This window comes from Bubalus kerabau, chromosome 17 (genome assembly GCF_029407905.1).
Source record: "Bubalus kerabau isolate K-KA32 ecotype Philippines breed swamp buffalo chromosome 17, PCC_UOA_SB_1v2, whole genome shotgun sequence".
NCBI classification, from domain to species: Eukaryota; Metazoa; Chordata; class Mammalia; order Artiodactyla; family Bovidae; genus Bubalus; species Bubalus kerabau.
In genome coordinates, this window is record NC_073640.1 from 39,619,014 (window position 1) to 39,644,009 (window position 24,996).

Sequence of the window (24,996 nt, forward strand, 5' to 3'; positions counted from 1 at the left end):
AAGCACGGAATCAAGCAATTTAGACCACTGCTGGGGTAATGATTAACTCCACAAGTAACACTTAGGCCAGTCTCAGGGCCACGCATAAGATATTCCAGAATAGAATTGGCATGATACCCCACATTTGGCTCACAGGAAGAATTTTTGCTTTAACTTCAAAAACTCAGTGGCTTACCAAACCTATTTAATGGGTTTCTACATAGACTATTACTTCAGAAGAGCGATTTCCACCCTTCCTTTGAGCTGTCATTTTTCAGTTTTTACCTGTTGGGAATAAACATTAAGTAGGTTTATTTCCAACTATTTGAATGTATGGACTTATTTCTCACAGTCGCTGGGAGGTTTTTTTAATTCATATCAAATTGTTAGATGATACCTGTTGCTCCTGTAAGATACAAGGGGCAAAACCTGTTTCAGGACTTCTTTCTGCCCAGTGCTACAGCATAGGAGAGCAAAGCATAGCATGGAAGTGTGTAGAAGCATTTAAATGGATGAAGAGTGAGCAAGAGACAGTGGTCAAACTCCTCCACAGATAACCCTCCTCATTCTGCTACCATCCACCTGAATGATAAGTCACCCCTAAAGCTATCCAAAACCCACTGAAAGACTGTTACGTTGTTCAAACACTTGATATGTCTTCTTTTATCTGTGGCTTCTTTAGCACCCACAGAGGGAAAAAGACTTATTGAACACCCACTGTCTTCATGGAGGAGAGATTTACCTGCATCTTATTCTCACATAAGCCTACAACGGAAGTACCATTACCTACTACATTAGAAATGAAATGGACATCCAGGGTCCAGGGGCTAACTCACCATCTACAAGCACAGCTGGGGCCCTGAGTAGGCCTCACACTCCTACCCCTCAGGACAGTGTGTCTGTCAGTCTCTGAGTTCTGACAGATTCTACATGTTTTTCTCTCAGCCATCATCTTAAGCATGAGTACCTTCTAACCAAGTATTGCTTCAGAATGCATCACAATGAATCCGAGTGGTAATACTTTTAACTGTCACCAAGTATGTGCTGTTATGAAGAACGTACTTCATAATTGTGGTCAATTCCAGCAAAGGCCAGATGACATCACAGCAATCTGGAGGCACAGTGGCTGCAGTGTTGCTAAGGTGAAGGTAGGAGACACCGGGATCATTTCCCAGTGACGCAGTGACCGGCACCGCCACTGGAGTCCCACCACTGCCCCAGTCCTATCGCTGCTCACCAATATGTGGTAAGCAGTGACAGATTCACCAAAACAGTCATCAGTTCATGGTAAGTTGTCTAGTCCCATAGAAACTATAGGCAGAGGTTTTTCTGTACACATTCCGTAACATTATAGTAAAAAAAATAACATTGAAGTTATATTAACAGGGAGAGGGGGAGGCTAGTGGATCTATGCATTTCTCAAATTGGAGAAATACTTAATGGAATATTTTGCTTCCTTAAGTATATCCCAGTGTCACACTTTTACTTAGAGTGTGCCATCTAACAATGTGAGAGTTGAAAATAAAGAATCTACTGGATCTTAAAGCTTGGTTTGGAGGGAGACAGCAACTAGCTACCACCAACATCAAGTGGAGACCAAGTTCTCACCTTCTTACTAGTTTAATTTGGGGCTAACTGTTAGAAAAACAGCAGTACCAAACCCCCAAACATGTAGTAAATAGGTATTAAAGCTGTACAAAGTTTCCAAATTTTAACTACAAGATGAATTTTTAAACTTTAACATTTGTTTTGTCAAAAGAAATGGACAAAAGGGAATTCTTTTGTCCTCAGAGGTATGGTATATGAAGAAATGAGACAGATTAAGAAAAACTTCCACATGTCTGTATGGCACAGCTTCTAAGGATTAGAACATTCAATACAGTTTGACATTAGTTTCTTAACACAAACAGCAGGGTTTACCAAAGCTTGTTCAGCATTTTGCTATCTCCGTTTTTTCAGCTGCAATTAAACAGCTACTTAAATTTGAGAGAAGCAAGACTTTAATGAAGAATGCTACAAGTTATGGACAATAATTAGTTCTCATTTTAAAAAAAGATTACAGAAAACACTTTACTGAAATTCTTTTTTGCTAAAAAGACAGTCATTAAGGATCTGAGAGACAGCAAGCACAACACAGTACAAAAGGAGAAGGGAATGTTGAATTCCAGTGCAAGACACTAACACAGCACAATTAGGGAACCAGGCGGAAGCAACCATTTCACAAAGAATGGAATTAGGCATTTATACTTAATCAGGATTTTTTTAAGCTTTAAAAGTCCAGCATAAAGAAGGGAATTGGGAAGAATGGATGGGGACAGGGGCTAAGCTTATCTACAATCACCATTTTACCAAAAAACACACTGGTTCAACCACGTGAGAAGTGGAGGTTAAACCTGCCTACGGAGGCCAGCAAATAGAGCAAATGCCAAGGCAGTCACGTTTCTAGGTGTTGATGTCACAATTGGCTGAACAATGTTTAAAGGGACTCTGATTCCACCAGGACTGGGCTCTCATCAACCTGGGCTCACGACAGTTGAAGTTCCTTTGCATTTGCATCAGAAGGCCAAAGCTTTACCTGGAAGACGTTCACTCCAAATAATGCTCATGTTGCTGGTTTTAACAGGTCATGGAGTCAAAAGGGGCTCCTAATAGACTCCACCATTTCCTAGGAGAAGGTTCTACTGATTACCAGGGATTTAAATTCAAGCAAACCACTAAAGAAGGGAAATACTAATGGTATTCTGGCACTGTACAAGCTGTGTGCCTGTCATCTCTGCCAAGGACATGGGGTGGACTTGGCTTTGTTTCTCAGCTCCATGATCTCCAACTGTGATGAAGTGGAACTGGGACCTCCCCCACATGAGAGGAGGATGCCCAAAATTCTCATCCCAGCCCACCTTCTGAAAGAAACAGCAGACTACCAGGGGCTATTATTAGGAACCATGCTCCTGTGAATTCTGTGGAAATGAAAGCCTGTTTCAGTTCATGCCAAGTCTTTTCATGGTCCGCCAGCGATCCTTAATCATCACAGCTGTTCGGTTAACAAATGGGTAGTTTTTAGAAATGGCAGCCCAGTTTCCTTCTCCATACTTCTGCACTCCAGCCTTGACCCACTCGCTTTCCTCTACAGTCCACTTCTGCAAGGGAAAAGGAGAGAGAGAAGCAAAGGATTTATCACCACCTGTTCACTCCACTTACATTTTCATATAGTGAAGAGGTCTAGGAGAATAACCTGAACCCAAAGGAAGGATTTATACTCTTAAAACATGATACAGATTATAAGTTAACACCATGGATTTGAACATCTACTAATTCTCAGTGTCTTACTGTTTTGTCCTCAACTAATAATCATTTCTGCATTCAGAACTTTAAACATGTATTGTTTATGGTTGGGAAATTTGTCAGCTTTCTGACCTAGATTTTTCTTCCAGAGAGTAACTATTACTTTAGTTTGGATTATCTGAAAACTACAATTAAATTTTTTTACCAGGTGCATGGGTAGTCTATGCCTGTGAAATGTGGGTACTTATTTTACCTCTCTTCTACCCCTACAACCAGAAAAGATTAGAAAAGACAGTTTAAAAAAAATTACCTGCTTTTTTGTTGTATTGGTTGCACTCTCTTCATCTGGTGCTGCTGGAAAACATTAGAAGCAGACTCATGTCAGAGCTCACCTTTCTCAGCACAACCCACAAGAAAAAGACACAGAACATCCCCAAAGGGAAAACTTGATTCAGATTTTACAAACTTTGAGAGAATAAAGGATATCACTAAAGGATAATTTGTCTTTGTCCTTTGCTTGCAAGATACCAATCATTTCAGTCCATGAGAATCTGTACAAAGCAAATACTTCACAAACAGGCATTCAGTAAACGGTCAGGATTTCAGGCTCTTTAGTAAAACCAATATCATTTTCTAAACTTAACTGAGGAACTGTGGTATTTAAAATCCTAATATATATATTAATATATGTATATACTCCTAATATACACATACATATATATGTGTGAATATGTAATATATGTATTTGTGTATATACATACACCTATGAGTGTGTGTGTGTGTGTATAATTTGTTAACTCCTTGTTAACCACTCCTTTGAAATAACCCAGTTTTATTGTTTTTTAATTTCCAAAATATTAGATGTAAGTAAAATTTGGCTCAATTCCTCAAACAAAAAGAATGGGGTAATAATTATTGTTTCCCACTCCAACAGACCATGTGAGATCTATTCAGATTCTACCTTTTCATCATTATGGATATAGGTCAGGCTTCATAAAACAAGGACCAAGATAATTTTTTAAAGGACCAGAGGGCTACAGGAGGGTATACAACACATGCCATCTCAAGCCAACAAGAGCCAGTTAAAAAGCTGCATAAGGCAAAGTTGCATAAACGTGGAACCTGCTGCAGGGTCTGCCTTAGCAGACATCACTGTCCCAGGAATGCTTCCTAAAGAATGAGGGAGGGTAACGCAGAAGAAGGGGTACTTACAGGACCAGATTATTTTTAAATTATGAAGTGTTTCCTACTATATATAGTAGAAGCAGATTTCTGAAACTGACAAATCTGGACTGCATCAGAAGTGGATGTTTTCTAGAACTTTTATATCCTGTTTTTAAACATATTTAATGCCACTTTTATTAATCGTTATTTCTCCCATCTTCTCTGTAATCTTGATTTTGCCAACTATGTTTTTGCCAACAAAAGGTAATTCTTAAGGACAAAACCTTTGAGACCGGCAAAAGATTACTGGTTGCTGCTGTGTTACAAAAGTCTTCAGCATCTACAAGACTAAGGTTTAGCATGTAGATATTTTCATTAGAGTGCAAAGTATGTGGTGGGGTGGCGGGGGATCCTAATGCAAATGCTATGAAGCTTAGTATTCATTAAGGGAAAGGAACATTTCTCATCTTGGAAAAAAAACATTTATTATACAGAAACTGACCATTTAGTTAAATAAGAAATGTAGGGAATGACCACGTCTACCTTTTCTAATTAAAATACTTTGGGAAGAATATCAACTACCATTAAATATAGGGTTTATTAAACCAAACCAAGAATTTTCTTTTAACTGTAAAATGTTGCTTTGATAGTCTCCATTCTTTAATAGGAAAAGACAAAACTGATTCCTCATGAATCACTATATGGAACTTTTAAACTTTTTTCTATTTTGGAGACGAGCAGTTTCTGGAACACTGATGTAACAGTAGCATGCATCTGTACTTCAGCAAGTGTCAAGGAGAGAGACCAGTGAGAATCTTCTGGCTTACCCTGAACTTGAAACAGTTCGTCCTCTTCCACCCAAGTCTCTTTTTCTTCAACCCCATTAGAGCTGTTCCACTTGCCTTTAGTTACTCTGAGGTAAAATCAATGAGAGGACAAGGTGTAAAACAAAATCATCCCAAACTCAGCACTGAATACATCACCATCCCCTCAACAACCTGTTCATTTTCCTGGGGCTTTTTGTTTGGTTGGTTTGAACTCCTAAAGATTTCAGCGTTATTCTAACCTAGAAGCTGCAGATTTCTTCCCCTCTGTCATAGAGATGCTCTGTTCCTATCTCTGGAGTGTTCTCCTTTTTTTTTTGGTGTGTTCTCCTTTTCCTCCCCATTCCTCAAGCCCAAGCCCACGGTCCAGTACCTTTCACCAGTATCATACTAGCCTCTTAATTGGAATCTCTCCCCTCCAGCCCCTTCTCCTTCCAAAGCCACCTGAACAGTCATCCTAAACTTACAGACCCCTCTCTCTATTCAGTGATACTTCTCACCCTGTAAACAGTTAAGACTAAATGGCCATATAGGGGAGCCAAGATCATCCAGTCTGGCCCATCAATTTCTCATCCATTCCTCCTTTCTCCACCAACATCCCTGCCACACCACCCACACACTCACTCAAACAGGACAGCCTCATCCTCCTCCCTCCTATGAGCTCTACTTTCCTGCCTCTCTGTTTAGTTCTCTCTGCTTGGGATTCCCTTCCCTGCCAAGTGAAGTCTTTCAAGGCCACTATTCTCAATGAAGACTGCCCGACACATACAAAAATCCCTTGCTCCTCTGCTTCCACTGTACTACACAACCATTTCACGCCATACCTGTAACCATAAGCACCTTGACATCAGAGACCATTATCCTCATTTGTCTACCCCAAACACCTTGCACCGTAACACATACCCTAACAGAAGCTGGAGAGAGATTAACTAAACTAACAATTGGATTATCAAAGAGCCATAAAGGAATTATACTATCAAAGATTACAATAGTAAGCAAACAAGAATCCTCCCTGTAAACATGAAATTTTTAGTACCTAGTTGCAACCAAAAACAGTTCCAAAACTATAAAATAATCCAAAATCCAAGTTGCTAAATAAATGGAATTATATATTCAGTCTTACTGTACATAGCACAAATCCGACCTCAGAATTATAACATCCTTTACAAAACAAACATGGAAAGTATCTGAACTAAGTTTTGAAGAATTTATAAAGATCAAAATCACCTGAAAAACCTGACAAGAGAGCACAGACAAACTGCTGTCTTCTTCCCCACTATGAAATTTTGTTGCAAAGCCTGTCTGGGTATTTTTCAAATGAGCAATGAAAGCAATTTGCTTAATAAATGCATACACTTGAAAAAAATTTCATAAGTTTTCTATACAGTTACTTAACTAAGTGACTGAGACAAATAGTGGACTCTTTTCTTTGTTTTTAAATTAGATCATAACCTCCAAAAGGATATTTCTAAGAATAACTGATTTGAGACAGAGTAAAAATTACATGAGGTTTATCCATCTCAGGATGTTAGCTGTGTTAAGTACTACTCATAAATAAAAGTCAGGATCAGAGTTTAAGTTTTCCATCAATTTATCCAAGTCCTGGGATAAAACTGGTTTTTACCTCTAGGTCCATCATTTTCACCTAAGTGGCTGGTCATTCTTCTGTAGACTGTCTTTGCAGATCACTTTGGTACTTTCTGCGCCTCCTCTGAACTCAGCATTTATTACATGTATAAACGTTTCAGTATTTCCTAACTTCTCATGTTGTAGACAGGGCTCAGACCTGGTTCTCATCTTGACTGCTAGCTGGCTGTGCAGACTCCTGGCTCACTGCGCTCCTAAGTGGTGAAGTTAGAACAACTTAATGGTCTTAGAGGGATAGGCAGACTACAGCCTGTGGCTACTGGTTTTTATAGAGCCCTTGAACTAAGAATGGTTTTTATATTTTTCAAAGGGTGGTAAAAAAAACAAAATAATATACAACAGAGACACAAGTGGCCCACAAAGGCTAAAATGTTTCCTTTCTTACCCTTTTATAGAAGTTTTGCTGGTGGCTCCTTAAATTCCGAGAACCAAGAACTGTTACTTTGTTTGGTTGATAAAATACCTCTTAAAGCACTAGTTCTGTGCCAGGTGCCATGAGGGATATGAAAGCCCCATCAAGGTGACAGACCCTAAGCCTGCCTTCCCCGCCTTTTTTGAGATGCCACTGGCCCAGCCTCCCCTGAGTCCTGATTGCTCACCAGGCAGCAGGCTCCACCACCCTCCTCTCCTTTCCCTCAGTGTTGGTACAAAAGCTGTCAGTGATGTCTGCTCAGAGGCTTTCAGATTAGGTGTATTAGATTTATCTGGGGCACAGCAAAGCAGATTAGAGAGCACTCCCCGTCCCTTCTCACTCAGTAGTCAGGAACCCAACACTGCAGGTAATTGATGTGAAGCCCCGCTTGAGAATCTCTGCCTGATAGAACATAATAGGAGCTAAAATCTGGTCCATCTACCTTCCAGACCCTTCTCCCTTCATCCTCTCTGTGCACTGTATTCTCCTGCCATACAGACTGCATGACAGTTTCTGGGGCATGCCAGGCTTTCTTGAGCTGTAAGAGGTTCCCACTGCCCAGAACCCCACAGCTCCCAATATGCTGGATGACTTCCTACTCATTCTCCAAGGCTAGCCCCTCTGCAAGGTTGCCCACCCACAACTCTGCTGCCCAGGTCAGCTCTTCTTCCCTGCAGCTCCCAGGGCACCTCACATAAGCTTCTTCTAGAACCAGAGTCAGGGAATCCCTTTTTTCTATAAAGTGCATATAGTGTCTTAAGCTTTGCAGGCCTTACTGTCTTTGTTGCAACTGCTCAACTCAAGGTAGCAGCCACAGACAATACATAATTCATAAGTGTGGCTGTTCCAATAAAATTTTATTTACAAAAACAGGCAACAGGTGGACTCATCAAGAGGCCATAATTTGCCAACCTCTGCTTTAAAAGAGTACCCATCCTTCCTCATACCTTTGACAGATCCTTCCATTTATAAAGCCACTGTAATCATACTCTTTCCAGTTTCCTCATCTGTTCATGGGAGCAACACCTATACTTCATAGAATTGCTGTGAGAGGCAGAGATCAGGTATCAAATGAGAATAATTGTGTGTTATTCAGCTTAGCCCAGCCAATGACTGACTCACTTCCAAATGCAGATAGTGGTATATAGTGCAGAACTGTGCCTGAGTATAAATCACTTATCAGATGCCACAGCCCCACACAGTACCTAGCACAAGCATGCTGGGGCATAGGTCCCCAAACAACTACAACAGAGTGCAGAAGTAGATGGCAGTGACCTTAGACCAGTGAGGTGATCACTTACAGCAGGTTGACCAGGGGAAATTTATGGAGGTGGAGCAGCTTGGTGTACATGGTGTATCAACATGGGTTTTTGTGTCAAGACTAACTAGGATTTAAAAATCCCAAAGCCCAATTTTGCCACTTTTTAGCTGTATGACTTCCGGTAAGTTAGTAACATTTCTGAACCTTCCTCACCAATAAAATGGGGCTAATAAATCACTCAGAGTGAGGAGCGTAGATATTAAGATAATTGAAAGTGCTTGGCCCACAAAGTATTCAGTTAACATCGCTTCTCTTCCCTTTGAAAGACGGATGGGGTTCTGACAAGCGATGGAGGAATGATAGTCCAAATGTGGGGAATGAGAGGCACCAAGAAAAGCAGAGTGACAGAAACAGGGTTAAGGGGAACAAGCAGACCAGTCAGCCTAAAGCAAAGATCCACAAGAGGGCACAAAGGTAGCAAAACTGAAAGCCAGGTTGGGGTCATGAAGTGGAGCGAAATGAAAGCACTCTAACCACTGCCCCACAGAGCCTAGCAGAATGTGAGAGATTAGTATTTACTGAATTTGCCAAGTTTCAAATGTCCATTGAACGTGCAAAACTATAAATATTCATAAATCTCTTTTAAGGATCAGAGTATAATGTGGCCCAATTCAAACAAACTTCTTGTAAGAAGACTACTATTTAGTAGTCAAGGCACTCAGCAGTTCACTAAAAATGGAAGCAGTGGTGAGGAGGAGGCTCTGACACCCTTCCACTCCCACCTAGTGCAATGCCTGGAAGCCCAGCACAGGGCTTCAGAACTGGCAGAATGGCTATGATGTCCCTCCCCACCCTGAGTCACACTCTAGCAGTCTGAGCAAGCCTTGGTGGTGAATAACGTAGCTGAAAGTTACTTCATTCATGGAAGCAATACCAGGCCTAACCAGGACCACCAACCAGCCCCCAAACTTCTACAAAGAAGGTCTTCATACTTGGGATTCTTCTCCCCAGGGAGGGGTTGGTTGAGGACAGTGGGCTTGGATGGTGATGCCGGTGTGACCTCCTGGGAAGAGTCGAGGCCTGAGCTCGGCTCAGTACTCTGGCTGTCCTCCTCCAAAACCAGTCTGCTTATTGTCATGCGCTTGGTCTTGGGCTGCAGTTCAGAGCCACCCTCACCCTCAGTGGGGGCAGAACTTTCGTTATCATCTTTTCTTGTTCTCTTGTTTTTGAGGGCTGGTGATGGCGGGCACGCTTTATTAGGAAAGACCATATCCTTCTGGTCCAGTTTTGAGAAGGCTGCCTCAGAATCTTGTGCACTGGACAAAGTCTTGAAAGCTGCTTTCAGAGTCCTAATCCCAATGGTGGTGGGTGTGCTCTGTAGCTGCCTACAAACAACGCAAACACAGAGAAATCAGTTTCACCACTGCTGAGGCCTGTCCAAGCAGCTGCAACTTTTTCAAACTGTGAAGCTTCAAATTATAGACTCAAGTTGAGAACGCTTCATTTAAAAAAAAAGAAAAGTGCGTGATACAGCCTTTATTTATAAGCACTTCGATTTATAAGTGTTAAGCAGAGGTTTTAAATATGATATGGAAATTGAATTATGAAGCTTAAACTTCAAGAGAACCTAAAAGGAACTAGGGCCAATGATACTCCCTCCAGAGACCTCTTCAGCGGGTGCACTAATCCGTTACTCTGCATGGACTAAAGCAATGCTTTCCGTTAATGCAAGAGCTCTGCAGAATGTCTAACAGCTGTAAGTCCATCTGGATGACCAACTGATAATCCAGCAATCTCACCTTCAAGTCTAAACTCTTCTTCCAGCCGTCCCAGTCCAACCCTCATGTGAGACTAGTTAAAGAGTGGTCTCAATTCTGCCCTATTTCTCCTACAATACACTTATAAATGGGATCTTGAGAAGTCTCAGTGAGGGGCATGCCACAGTCTTGGAACAATGAGAAACTGCCTGTTCAAAATAAAGTTCATCGAGCATTTGGAATAGCTAGTATGTTTTAAGAAAACACTGTAAGGAGAAGGCAAACTGGCAGCCTGCATGCCAATCCTAGCTGGCAGATGTGTCTTGTCTAACCTTTTTTTCTTTCCCCTTAATTAGACTAACTACCAACATTCAAAAAATGGGAAATCTCAAAAAATATTTTTTGCAACAATCACACAAAGCTGGAAAGCATGCTTTCTCTGGGTCACAGTCCCATACCATCAACTGTATTATCCTGGACCCACTTTGCTCCTTTACATCTCCTACAGGGCCCTCAAAGAGATCTCTGCTTTGTTAACTGGTCTCAGCAATTTGATTCACAAGTCTGAACGCTGTATTAAGAGATAACATATCAACAGGGAAGTACTGAGGCAAAGACAGAGAAACAGAAGGAAAGAGCCTTTGAAGAATAAATAGCCAGTCGGGAACTTCTGCCTAAGACCTAACATCCTGTTTTCAATATTCCCATTTTCCCAGGGTGTGCTCTGTGAAACCCACAGTGCCTTCCTTGAGTAGCTCAGTAACATGTTAGGAAGTCAAATCACCAGGAAGAACTGACTCTGCTCTAAGATGACGACTATGCTTCCAACAACCTCTGTTTTTCATCCCAACATCACAAAAGTGCATCCCTCTTACCTGGCAGGTTCTCTGAGTGGCTTTTCCACAGGCTCTGGTGCTGGCTGAGGTTGTGGTTCTTTCACTGTGGCTGAGGCGGAGGACTCAGATTTCAAAGCCTTTCTGGCCATCTGAGAAAGGAAAAATAAGAATAGGAAGTCACAGAATTTCATTAACTCTCTGCTTTTACCATGAACATATTCAATATGCAAGCATGTTTCATTTACAAACCCAATTTAGGCAAAGACTACAGGAGGACATAAAAAGGGAGAAAACTTAAAGAACTGTCTTAAATTTCTTTCTTCTTTCCTTCCCCACACAATGGCTCATAGTTTTCTATACTAAAGGAGAACTCAATCTGAGTGGTACTAAAAGGATCTTGATGTTGCAAGAATTCCAAACAGTTATTTTGGACAACAAACTAAGTGATTTTACTTTATGTCTCCTCTTCTGTCCTTTTACTCTCACCCCTAATCTAGTTTCTGAATCCTACATAGACCTTTGGGGTCACATGCAAAAGCCAGACTTTTGGTTTTCTTTGAAACTTAGGATGACCAATGTTTCCAAGCCCCACCGTGAGGAGGTAGGGCTCTGCGTCATCCAGGTGACTCTCCAGGAAGCGCAGCATCTTCTGCTGGAAGGTCTCATAGGAGAAGTTCTGGATCACAGGGTGGGCCAGGTTCTTTTCACGGATAATGTTTAGGAGGTCATTTCTCAGCTTCTACACAAAGGACCAATAGTTGAAACATGAGAAAGAAAAACTCCAGTAAAGATTCAGTGATGAGTTAAGACAACACTATCAGAACTTTCTCAGTGCTGTCAATGAATAGCACTGGGAGAAAAGGAAGCCTACCACAGTGTGTTAACTGCTGCTGCTGCTAAGTCGCTTCAGTCGTGTCTGACTCTGTGTGACCCCACAGACGGCAGCCCACCAGGCTCCCCCGTCCCTGGGATTCTCCAGGCAAGAACACTGGAGTGGGTTGCCATTTCCTTCTCCAATGCATGAAAGTGAAAAGTGAAACTGAAGTCGCTCAGTCGTGTCCCACTCTTAGCAACCCCATGGACTGCAGCCTACCAGGCTCCTCTATCCATGGGATTTTCCAGGCAAGAGTGCTGGAGTGGCGTGCCATTGCCTTCTCCACTACAGTGTAGAACAGGTCAAAAATTACTGACCAGTCACGGTTGGTTACTATTTAGCTATACAAAAGGAAAAAAAAAAAAGATGAAGAACTTAGGATCTAAAGTACCTTTCTACTTTTACATATAGATTTTTAAACTTTCAAAAAAGAAAACCGAAACAGATGAAAAGCTCCGTATGTACTAGTATAAAAAGATCTCCAAGATACATTAAGTGAAAATAGCAATTTAATGGTCAAGTTTGTATGTAGAATACACTCACATATGTATATGGGAAGAACAGGAAGACTGGATATATGTGTATGTCTGTACATACACACATGCACACTTATTTGCCTACATATGCACAGAATCTGTTAAGGAGAAAAAAGCATTGGTTCCCTCTAAGGAGAGGAATGAGATAGCCAAGTCAGAGATGAGAGAATTTTCACTAAGCTATTTTGTTGTATTTATGAATGTTGTATTATATACATGTGTTAACTTTTCAAAAATAAAATTTATATTTATATATTAAAAAAAGAGCGGGGTACCAGCAGAGTTTTTGACACCAGAAAACAGAGGCATTGAGTCCTCAGTAAGGCAGATTCTCAAGTCTGCAGGATCAGCATTTATGTAAATAAAGTCAGATGTGTTAGTACTGGTGCTGATCACTAGTTTTGTCACATACCTGGCAGAAATGGTCAAGTAAATGATTTCTGTAAATTTTTCAAATTTTTGAAAAGCCATTCTAACAGTAAATTATCCTAGATATAAAAGACATGTTCAAGAAACTGAATATTAACATTCCTGACAGAGAACCCTTTCCCTGTTTCCCCATAAAAAGCAATGAGCTGGATATAGGTAATGGAAGCAAAGTATATCAAATTTACCTGAGTTGTAGGGTCCTTGGACATATGTTTTTTCAAAATTTTTGAAGCCTTTTCAAATTCTTTGTTTTTGATACAAATAATGACTGCCTAAAAAAGGAGGAAAAATTTTTTTAACTGTTTTAATAATGAAAGATATAATCAGAATATCAAATATCAAAATAAGCTCTACTGAAAAGTAAAACTGAGTCTTATATACCCAAGAACTTTTCACATTCTATCAAATTCCTGTATAAAAAACTAACAATTATTTTTCAACCATATGAACAACTGTGTAAGGTACTACAGTGTGTAAGGTACTAGATTTTCAGTATTCAGTTCAGTTCAGTCATTCAGTCATGTCCGACTCTTTGTGACCCCATGGACCACAGCACACCAGGACTCCCTGGCCATCACTGACTCCCAGACTTTACCCAAATTCATGTCCATTGAGTTGGTGATGCCATCCAACCATCTCATCCTCTGTTGTCCCCTTCTCCTCCTGCCCTCAATCTTTCCCAGCATCAGGGTCTTTTCAAATGAGTCAGCTCTTCACATCAGGTGGCCAAAGTATTGGAGTTTCAGCTTCAACATCTGTCCTTCCAATGAACACTCGGGACTGATCTCCTTTAGGATGGACTGGTTGGACCCTCTTTGCCGTCCAAGGGACCCTCAAATGTCTTGTTGAACACCACAGTTCAAAAGCATCAATTCTTCGGCGCTCAGCGTTCTTTATAGTCCAACTCTCACATCTATACATGACTACTGGAAAAACCACAGCCTTGACTAGATGGACCTTTATTGGCAAAGTGATGTCTCTGCTTTTGAATATGATATCTAGGTTAGTCATAACTTTTTTCCAAGGAGTAAGCATCTTTTAATTTCATGGCTGCAGTCACCATCTGTGGTGATTTTGGAGCCCAAAATATAAAGTCTGACACTGTTTCCACTGTTTCCCCATCTACTGCCATAAACTGATGGGACTGGATGCCATGATCTTAGTTTTCTGAATGTTGAGCTTTAACCCAACTTTTTCACTCTCCACTTTCACTTTCATCAAGAGGCTTTTGAGTTCCTCTTCACTTTCTGCCATAAGGGTGGTGTCATCTGCATATCAGGTTAATGATATTTCTCCCGGCAATCTTGATTCCAGCTTGTGCTTCCTCCAGCCCAGCGTTTCTCATGATGTACTCTGCATATAAGTTAAATAAGTAGGGTGACAATATACAGCCTTGACATACTCCTTTTCCTATTTGGAACCAGTCTGTTGTTCCATGTCCAGTTCTAACTGTTGCTTCCTGACCTGCATACAGGTTTCTCAAGAGGCAGGTCAGGTGGTCTGGTATTCCCATCTCTTTCAGAATTTTCCACAGTTTATTGTGATCCACACAGTCAAAGGCTTTGGCATAGTCAATAAAGCAGAAATAGATGTTTTTCTGGAACTCTCTTGCTTTTTCGATGATCCAGCAGATGTTGGCAATTTGATCTCTGGTTCCTCTGCCTTTTCTAAAACCAGCTGGAACATCTGGAAGTTCAGGTTCATATATTGCTGAAACCTGGCTTGGAGAATTTTGAGCATTACTTTACTAGAGTGTAAGATGAGTGCAATTATGCAGTAGTTTGAGCATTCTTTGGTATTGCCTTTCTTTGGGATGGGAATGAAAACTGACCTTTTCCAGTCCTGGGGCCACTGCTGAGTTTTCCAAATTTGCTGGCATATTGAGAGCAGCACTTTCACAACATCATCTTTTAGGATTTGAACTAGCTCAACTGGAATTTCATCACCTCCACTAATTCAATATTACATTGGAAAAAAAAAAAAAGGACAGCTGATACAGCAGAATCTGATCTACTGGATTACAGACCATTTACTCAATCTGAATAGGGCCTCCTATGGAAAGGCAAAATGGACAGCAGACCCCTGGAACAGGTGGTTTTGTTCTTTTGGGATGCACAAGCTTTGATGTAACGGGGGAATGAGAGGAGGATATACTGGGGGGTGGACAGGGGGAGGGACTTGCTGACCAGAGTTCCACTAGTGGAACTCAGGCCAATTCAGTAGGAGAACCAGCACAGCCTCTCATACTATAAACCCCAGGGGGCTAACTCCACAAGCAGCACAGAAAACAGGACAAAGTTCCACGTAGGATGAGAAGGTCTCCTCAGCCACAGAGAAAAAGGAGAGTCATTCAGTCAAGAAACCTATGTTCTATGTTCCAAGAGCACACACACAGTGTGTAAATAACAGTGATTGAAAATTAAAAAGGATATTTAAAAACATATGTGCACATTTTTTTAAAAATGAGGAAAGCCAGGAAAAAATTGGTACCACCTGGAGTTATCTAATAGGATAAAGGAGCTAATTTAAATACAGTGTCAAAGAAACATACCTCACACACACAAAAAAAGGAAGGAAAACTGGTCCACAGATATTTTCAGTTCTTCACAGGGAAGAGTTTAAGGAGATACATACAGATCAAGGGAAGGAGGACTAGCAAAGGAATTCAGAAAATACAAATTTCTGGTGCTTCTGTCCTCAACAGGCTGAGCACAACCATACAGGGCAAAGGAAACGGGCGTCACATGCTTCTGAATAGCAGTTACAACACTAAGTTCCTGCTGCCAGGGAGGGGACGAAGTAAGTCTTTTCATTTTAATCAGATCATCATATTCACTTTTACATCATTATCAGCAGAAAAACTATACTAAGACTATACTTACTTTTTTGAAGAATACAAAGGTTTTTACCTTTTATAAATCATTTAGGTCCTATTATGTTTTAGCTCTTTTTGCGTGTACTGTTCTGACACGTGTCAACTCCTGTGGCCACCACAATGATGCCAGAGCCACGGATCCAATAAACCTCCCTTATGCTGCACTCTGTAGTTACCTCTTCCCCGCCCCTAACCCCTCATCTTTTCACTATTTCATCTCTTCAGAATGTCATATACATGGCATCATATAAATGGAGTCACTCAGCTTAGTTTTTAAAGGATATAGCCTTGAGTCTGGCTTCTTCCCCTTAGTGTAATGCCCTTGAGACCTGTGTCTTTCCCTTAGTACAATAATGCCCTTGAGATACCTTTCTGCATCCCCATCAGCAATGTATGAAGATTCCAGTTGCTCCATATTCACACTCACACTTATTAGTGTTAGAGGAGTTTTAAAGTTTAGCCATTCTAATAGGTATGTGCCAGAATTTCCCCACTGACTAAATAGTGAGCCTCTTTTAATGTTATTTGCCAACAGTATATTCTCTCTAGTTGTTTTCTTTGGGGTGTTTGTTTTCTTGTTCATTTTGAAAGGTCTTTAGATATCTTGGATATAAATTCTTTGTCAGATATGTGATTTGCAAATATTTTCTCCCACTCTATAGCTTGTCTTTTCATTCTCTGAACAGTGTTTTTCTCAAGTTTTAATTTTGATGAAGTCTACTTCATGCTCTTGTGGAGCATGCTCTTAGTGTCATATCTAGAAGCTTTTTACCTTAAGTCCAGGACATAGTTTTTGGTGTTTTTTTTAAATGTTTTCTTCTAAAAGTTTTATTGCTTAACATTTAGATTACGATCCACTTTGAATCAAATTTTTGTAGGAGCTTTAGGTCAAGGTTCCTTTATTTTTGCATATGGACATCCAGTTGTTTTAATTCCATTTATGGAAGACTATCCTTTTTCCACTAAAATTCCTTCACATTAAAAATATATATATTTATTTGGCTGCATCAGGTCTTAGCTATGGCATGCAGGATCTTTCAGTTGCAGAATGTGGGATCCACTTCCCTGACCAGGGATCAAACCCAGGCCCCCTGCATTGGGAGCACAGAGTCCCAGCCACTGGACCACCAGGGAAGTTCACCTTCACATTTTTTTGTTAAAAATTGATCAGTCATGTTTGTATGGGTCTATTTCTGGACTCTCTTCTGTTCCACTCATCTATCTATAGTCATGAATACTGTAGCTTTATAGTAATTCTTAAAATTGGGTGTGAGTCCTCTAGCTTTGTTCTTCTTTTACAGAACTGTCGTGATTTTAGTGGGTTTTTTTTTTTTTTTTTCACCTTACCATATGTCATCTAGAATCAGTCTGTCTGTAACAGAAAATCCTGCAGAGGCTGTGATTAGAATTATAGTAAATCCATAGATCTGTTGGAGAGAATTGACATCTTAACTATATTAGGTCTTCTAATCCATAGACAGGGTATTTCTTTCCATTTACTAGGTTGTGATTTCGTTAGCATCTTATAATTTTTCCACATACAGATCCTACATTTTTTGTTTGTTTTTGGCTGGCTGAGTCTTCGTTGCTGTGCATGGGCTTTCTTTAGCTGTAGTGAGCAGGACTACCGTCTGGTTGCAGTGTCAGGCTTCTCCTTGCGGTGGCTTCTCCGGTTTCAGAGCATGGGCTCTAGGGCGCGCAGGCTTCAGCAGTTGTGGCACGTGGGTTTAGTTGGCATGCAGCATGTGGGATCTTCCTGGACCCAGATCAAACCATGTCCCCTGCATTGGCAGGCAGATTCTTAACCAATGAACACAAGGGAAGTCCCACCTACATGTTTTATTATTAGATTTATACCTAAGTATTTTTTCTTTTCTTCTTTGGAACTATTATAAATGATACTGTTTTGATAATTTCATTTCACTGCTAGCATTTCACTGATTTTGTGTGTTGATCTTATATCCTGCAGTCTGGCTAAACTATTTATTATATAGCTTTTTGATATATTCCATGGAATTTTCTATATGGATAGCCATGTGATCTGAAAAAAGGGGACAGTTTTATTCCTTCTTTTCCAATCTGTTATTTTTCTTGACTTCACTGCACTGGCTAGGTCTTCTAGTATGATGTAGAATGGAAGTGAGAACAGACAGCTTTCTCTCATTTTGGATCTTAGGGTCAAAGCATTCTGTTCTTCACCATTAACTATGATGTTCCCTGTAGGTTTTTTGTAGATGCCTTTTGTCAGGTTGAGTAAGTTTCCTTCCATTCCTAGTTTGGTCTGTGTTTTTACCATGAACTGACGTTCAACCTTGTCAAACGCTTTTTCTGCTTCAATTGATATAATCATATGATTCTTTCTTTGGACCAGCAGGGTAAAGTACATTCATTGATTTTCAAATATTGAACCAGCCTTGCATTCCTGGGCTTTAGTTTCCCCATTCTGCCACATACTAACTGTATCTGCATCCAGGACTAAGCATCAGAATAGACAAAAAAAAAAAAAAGTGGAATCCATTTCAAGTTCTGGGAATTACAGCTCCACTGCTAAAGAAAAAGGTTGTCTTCCTCTGGTTTTAGGTGCCCCCCCCCCCCCCCCCCCACTGTAATCGTTACTGTGTCACTGCTGCCACCAGTGTAACACTGCCTGGGTGCTAGGACAGGGAAGGGGGAAAAGGAAGGAAAAACCCCCGAGATTTCTTCCACCCTCTCTGACCCTTAGCTGATCCCCTTTCCTACTCTTCAGACCAGAGAAAGAGCTTCTCTTGGAGTTATTTCTGTTCACACCTGGAGTGTACTTCCAGGTTTCAGAATCCTTCAAGTCCAGGCCTGGTGATACTAGAAAGGGGGAAAATGGTCATCTACCCATCAGCAGTTTGGTAGACCTTCATACTCTGGTCTTCTCCATTTGCTTACTGCCCTTTACATTTCTGTGTTCTCAGATAGCTGCTCCATTCATTCTGTCCAAGATTTATACTTGCATTAAGAAACACAGAAGAGTATGCTTATCTATCTTCCCTAGAACTGGAATACAGGCCCAACTGTGTTTAATTTGTGAAACAAGAAAGGAAATGTGAATGCTTTCAAAATATAAATTTAAAGCCTACCTCCAAAGTTTGTACTATGAGCTTTTAAAAAACTATGCATTAATTTGATTCCCAGGAAGTTTTTGTTTGCTGCTGTTATTTTTTTAAGAGATGAAACTTTGCTTTTTGAAAACTTGGAAGTTTTCAGAGATAAGGATAATTTCTTCTCATGTATCTGTTAAGGTTATCATGTAAGCAACAGCAATGGTCTCTGGATAGCTTAAACAAAAGCAAAATTCCAAGCACAGATTTTCAATATAGCTGAGATAGGTTTATGTTGAAGGAAATGCCAGAAAGGACCTAAGAAGAGAAAGCCAAACTCAAAGAAGTGAAGAAAGGCTAAAGAAGCAAACTCAGAAAGAAACCTGGATGTTAAGGAACCACAAATGCTCAAAAAGCCTTGACAAAGCTTTCTGTTTCAAGAAATTAAAATTTTAAGACAATGTGAGATGCACCAGTCCCTCAAATGGGGTAAGTTCCCCCCCAAAGAAAATCAAGGTGCTATTACCAAAGGTGCACAGCAAAAGCAACACATAAATGCTTCCCCAAGGACATGCCATTTATGTTATTCTCCTGTGTTCACCAAAACCTGGGGCCTCTTTTAGTTATAAAAAGAAAACCAACATAGTCTCAATATCATTAACAGCTTACAGAAGCAGTTCTCAAACTTTTGGTCTCAGGATTCTTTATACTGTTAAATGTTAATGAGGACCCCAAAGAATTTTTGTTTACATGGATTATATCCATTGATATTTACTGTTATTAGAAATATAAAACATAAAAATTCAAGATATTTATTCATTGAAAAATAACAATAAACTTATTACAGGTTAATATAAATAACATATCTTTATGAAAACTACTTATTTTCTAAGACAAAAGTTTAATGAGAAGGGTGGCATTGTTTTACATTTTTGCAAATCTGACTTAATAGAAGATGGTATTCTGCTTCTGTATTCATTCTTTTGTGATATGTTGTTTTGGTTGAAGGATATTAAAAAATTCCAGCCTCACACAAGGTTGAAAAAGGGAGAATTATTTTAAGAGCTCTTTTAGAAAATATGGATATTCTTCTTTGACTCTGCACCAAACTTTGGCAAGTGAACTTTTCATCATTATTATATTAAAATGTGATAGTCTAGCTTGCACTTTTAATGGATCTATTACCCTTGAATGGTTTTGCAATACAATTCATTGGTCATTTGGAAAATATTGGTTTACTGAGCTATGATCTTCCATGTGTTTGATACATTCATTAAAAATATTTTCAAAATCACAGTTATTAATATTATTATCAATCATATCAGAATTAAGTATTGGAAAGATAACTAGCATATGAATGTAGGTTTTCCAAAGTTCTAATTTTCACCTGAAAAGCTTAAATTTTATCTCTGGCAACACATGCTCCCAATTGTTTTCATTGACATGACAAGTTCACTCTGCTCTCTCAAGAAAATGACTACCAGATTTACCACATCCAAAAAACCAAACTTTGTCAATTATTTCAAAAACAGTGTTCCATTACAAAAGCAGCTAGGTCAGCATGCAGCCCAATCACACAAGTACTTTTCCTGAAGAAAACCATCATGTTTTGGTATGCAATAGAAATACTAAAGGAAAATTACCTATTTTGTCAGATGAAATATTGAAAAAACATTTTGTTCAAGGCTTAATAAAATTATAATTTTTACTGCTTCATCAGACATTCTTAGGTGTATTAATAAAATTAATTAGGCTTAATAAAATTAATTTCTACTGCTTCATCAAAGACATTAATGGAAACTGGCTTTTTTTTTTTTTTAAACTGTAAGCATGTGCCAATGAAGAATACAATGACTACTAATACATTTTATTATTGCTTTGGTCATGCTATGACACCAGAAATTTTACCCATCACTGCTTTTGCATCATCAGTGTAAAATGCCAGTGCACTGAAAACCTCAATTAACATTTTGGCATTATTATGAAGATAGTTTTGAACCCTTTCAGGGTCCCAAAGACCTGCAAAGATCCCCGGACCATGCATGGAGAAGTTCATACTTAACAAATAACTTATTTGATAAACTTTAAAAAATAAATTTAATAAACTTTAAGATAAATTGCAGTGATACTTTACAAAGCTTAAAAATGCAACAAAAAGCCTCAGTGAGCCTAGGCATTCCAAGATATTTTCCTAAAGATGACCACTAACAGATTCTATGACTAAATAAGAAATTTTTTAAATAAATAAATATACTGAAGAGACAAGTGATACAACATCATTTAATAACTTGGATATTACTATGGTAGCCAGCCTCTAAGATGGCTCCCAGTGATCCCCACCTCCTGCATAGTCCCATTCCATACACTAATCCAGCTGGTCAGGTCTATGTGAACAAGAGCATATGGCAGAAGTCACTTCTGAGATTAGTTTATAAAAGACTACAGCTTTCTCTTCTCTTCGATCACTATTGCTCTAGGGGAAGCAAGCTACTATGCTCTAAGTAGCCCTAAGGAGAGACAAGGACCTGAAGTCTTCAAGCCAACAGCCAGCAAGAAAGTGAGTCCTGCTAACAACCAATGGAGTGAGCACAGAAGTGGACTCATCAGCCCCGGCTGAGTCAAAACTCAGCTAACTGCAACCGTAGCGGGCAGCTTCACTATAATCTCATCAGAGACTTCCAGATAGAAACACAGTTAAATCACTACCAGATTCCTACCCTGAACTAGCACCATTTCTTCCCATTCAAAAGATTCTTAAGCTATTTTCCAAGTAGGCATGGATTTCTCCTTTGCTAATGTCTTTTCTGGCATTTTATCTCTGACACAAACCTGACTCACCGATACTAAAAATCTATTCTTGTAATCATTCCTCCTTGGAATGGGAATTTTATCAGCATTCTTTGCAATACCAAAAGTAGATCCTGCCCCAAGGTCCTTAACTGAATAAATAAAACATCCCACACAGTTTTTTAACTTTTTTTTTAAACAGGGTGTCTGAGTACCCAGCACACAGCCAAGGGTCCGAAAGTCTTTGCTAAGCAAGGTTTTATCTCCTACCTCTCTGCTCTTGAGATCTCATCCTTTTAGGAGGTGCTCTTATCTTTTCTTACCAATTTCCTTACTTTCACCACCAAGACAATGCTGAGCTATTGTTGTTCAGTCTCCATCTCTGCATCTGCTTCCATACCCCCAGCCTTAGTTATTGGAGAAGAAAAAGCTTTTTCTGACTGGTTCCATGGCCACTTCAATGTTTTAAATATAAATAAGTTCCACTACTTAAAGCTAACTGAACCATAACATAGTTCCAGTCCCAAATTCCTAGACACTCTACAAGCTTTTTTCTTGTCAAGAATGCTGCCTGCACCAACCTCCTACCATTACTGTTTTTCTAATTTGCTGATTATCTCAGTATCTCTGATTTTGTCTGCTCAAAGGGAATGTTTCCTAAGCCTCTCAGTAATTGCATGAAAGAACGCAATGCAGTCCCACATTTTCCAAGGCACCAGCTCTTCTCCTTAGTCTATAATAAACAAGGGTGACCATATCCTAGGCCAGTTACTTTGAGCACTTTCAACATGCTGCTCTGAATGGTACAACCTCTAAAATGTCATTCTTCAATGCCAACTCACTTCCTGTGTACTGTGGCCCCTCCTGTCATGGCCACAAGGAAGACCATCAAAAATCACAAAAGCTGAGCATGTGCCTCAACAGTCCTTTCCAAGACTGGGCTACGAGGAAGGGTCACCTGATGAAGTAACACCTGTGTGTGTGAGTTAATGTGTTTTGAGTGTGCTTACTTGCTCTCTCTCCATCCCTGTCTGTCCTCCACCCCACACAGGAAAGATAAGCACTGATTCCTCAAAGAACGCTTATCTTTGTTAAAAGAAAAAAGAAATTAAAAATAGAGCCTTACAGCCTCCTTGACCAGTTTTCTACTGGATTCGATCACAGCCTCTGTCAGTGTAAATTCCGTTTTAATCATCTCCAGCACATTGATAGCTGATTCCAGTGGTGTGAGCTCAGCTTCCATATCGAAGGAACAGTCTAGGACAAAAAGCACAGTTTTCACTTTAACTGTTTTCTAAAGAGCAGAAGAATTATGTCTATATATATAAAAGAAAACATGCAAATATAGTTAAGACTTGCATTTAATTTGTTGATATCCTGGCTACAGGCTTACAAACATGTTAAGGGTCCAGATTCAAATCTCTGAATTTCAAGTGACCTTCAGTAATTTTCAGGACAGGTAAAAAATTGTTGTTTTTTTTTTAACACATGCATATGCATCTTAAATATCAGAATCAGATACAAAGAGAAACTATAGATCATTTTGCTAAACAGCTGTCAAGATCAATTTAGGAAAAGAAAAAAAAAGTGCTCATACTTTAAAAACACTCTACTATGGAGGAAAAATGTCCATCTTCACATAATTCAATTTAGATAGCAACAAAGTTGGGGCGAGCAAGAAACAGGTGGGAGGAAATAAACACAAAAAAGCAGCCAAGAGAATACTAAGTGGAGAAAAGTAGAGCCAGAGAATAAACTCGTTCTAGAAGGAAAAAGACCACTGTGACTGAAACATAAGAGCCCACCTTAACCCCGAATCCTTCAGGATATAAGTTTGAAAACAATGTAACCCTAAATAAGCTACGAGAAGAACATAAAAAAATAGCCATACCTAAATTTTCCCCTTCTTCAATGCGCGACAGACACTGCATAACCCGCAGCAGCCGAGACACGGTATGCTCCTTCCCCAAGGGCCTGACAAGCAAAGCTGGGAAAGAAGACATCGTTGACTCGGCGACCCCCAGCCGCGACACGTGGGGGCGCGGGGAGTGTGCACAGATCCCCTTCCCAGGAGCCCCCAGCCTCCTTCCCCAGGGCCGGCCCTCACCCTGCATGATGTCCCGGATCTGCCTGAAGTCCCCGTACCGGCTACCCCGAAAGGCCCGCAGCGCCTCGTGGAAGTAGAACTTGAGCACCCAGCGGTTGACCGCCTCCTCCAGCCGCACCTCCCCCGCGCCGCGCTCCGCGGCTCCCCCAAGCCCGGGCGCGTGGCGCCCCCGCCGAGCCCGCCCGCCGCTACGGGACGCCCGCCTGCCTGCCGCCCTCCCGCTGCTGTCGCTGCTCCCGCCTCCTCCCGCCATCGCGTCTGATCGCCGCGCGCCCTCCCCGCCCTCCCTGCCGGGATGCTTCCTCGACTGTGACGCCGCTGGGTCACGCACGACGCCCGGGCCGGAAGCGGAGCCAGCCGTCCCGGCTCCCGCGGCCATGATACGGACGGCGTTCCGAGCCGCCCGCGGGCTTCTGGGAGGGAAAGAACCGGAGGCTCCCAGCCTCCCTCTCGGACCCCGTAGATCCCAGTGTGCTGGCCGCAATGCCTGCTGGGAGTTGAAGTCTATGTTGCCGAGACGGATACACTAACCACGGTTTGCTGTTGTCAACTCCGAAATTACGGAACGTTAGAGACGCGGGGCTATGTGTAAACTATTGAAAAATACGTGCATCTTATTAAGCATTTTTAAAATCGTGAAATGTAATATGCAGGGAGGAAACTTTATTCTAAAGTTTACGTTTTAGTAAGTAAAGCAAAAGGCCAGTGTTAACCCATCAGGGGTCAAGAAATAGAATATGGTCGGCACCCCAGAAATCTCTAAACATGTAAGACATATAATCTTTAAAAATTTTTTATTTTCTTTTTATAAATTTTTTTTAATTTTTTTTCGTTTTTTTTAAATTTTTTTCTAAGACATAATTTTTTAAAATCACAGAAGTAGCACATATAGAACAATTAGAAAAAATAAAAGGTTTAAGTTTAAATCAGCTATTAATATTAACATTATCCCACATGAAAAGAAAGGTTGAAATTTAGGTTTATAGCTTTCCAATATCTTGTATACCTATTTCGCTGTGTGTGTGTATATATACAAAATTGAGATTATACTATGTATATTTATATAAACTTCAATTTGCATCCAACATGTAATGAACATCTTTGCACGTCATTGTTGTTTTTTTTTTCCTATGGTGTCTTTAGCAGCTACATAACATG

The 24,996-nt window shown here is 40.3% G+C and overlaps 2 protein-coding genes across 3 annotated transcripts in view; one reads left to right on the forward strand and one right to left on the reverse strand.

The window, feature by feature from the left end:
* Positions 1–21,460, forward strand: part of NIP7 (nucleolar pre-rRNA processing protein NIP7) — a 30,231-nt gene extending 8,771 nt beyond the window's left edge. Inside the window, exon 5 of the mRNA XM_055552924.1 lies at positions 21,422–21,460. Coding sequence (XP_055408899.1) covers positions 21,422–21,445 — 24 coding nt within the window. The 3' untranslated portion in view covers positions 21,446–21,460. The remainder of the gene's footprint in view (positions 1–21,421) is intronic.
* TERF2 (telomeric repeat binding factor 2) lies at positions 1,962–24,217 on the reverse strand. 2 transcript variants are annotated; one of them, XM_055552918.1, is made up of 10 exons: positions 23,839–24,217; positions 23,623–23,718; positions 22,858–22,988; positions 13,187–13,273; positions 11,755–11,901; positions 11,202–11,311; positions 9,562–9,954; positions 5,253–5,338; positions 3,572–3,612; positions 1,962–3,116 (listed from the first exon to the last, which is right to left on the reverse strand). In XM_055552918.1, the coding sequence occupies exons 1-10, from the start codon at positions 24,215–24,217 to the stop codon at positions 2,958–2,960; spliced, it is 1,629 nt and encodes a 542-aa protein (XP_055408893.1). In that variant the 3' UTR covers positions 1,962–2,957. The 2 variants fall into 2 exon arrangements, with proteins under 2 accessions (XP_055408893.1, XP_055408892.1); XM_055552917.1 differs by having other exon boundaries at positions 3,572–3,615.
* Between the last annotated feature and the right edge of the window lie 779 nt (positions 24,218–24,996).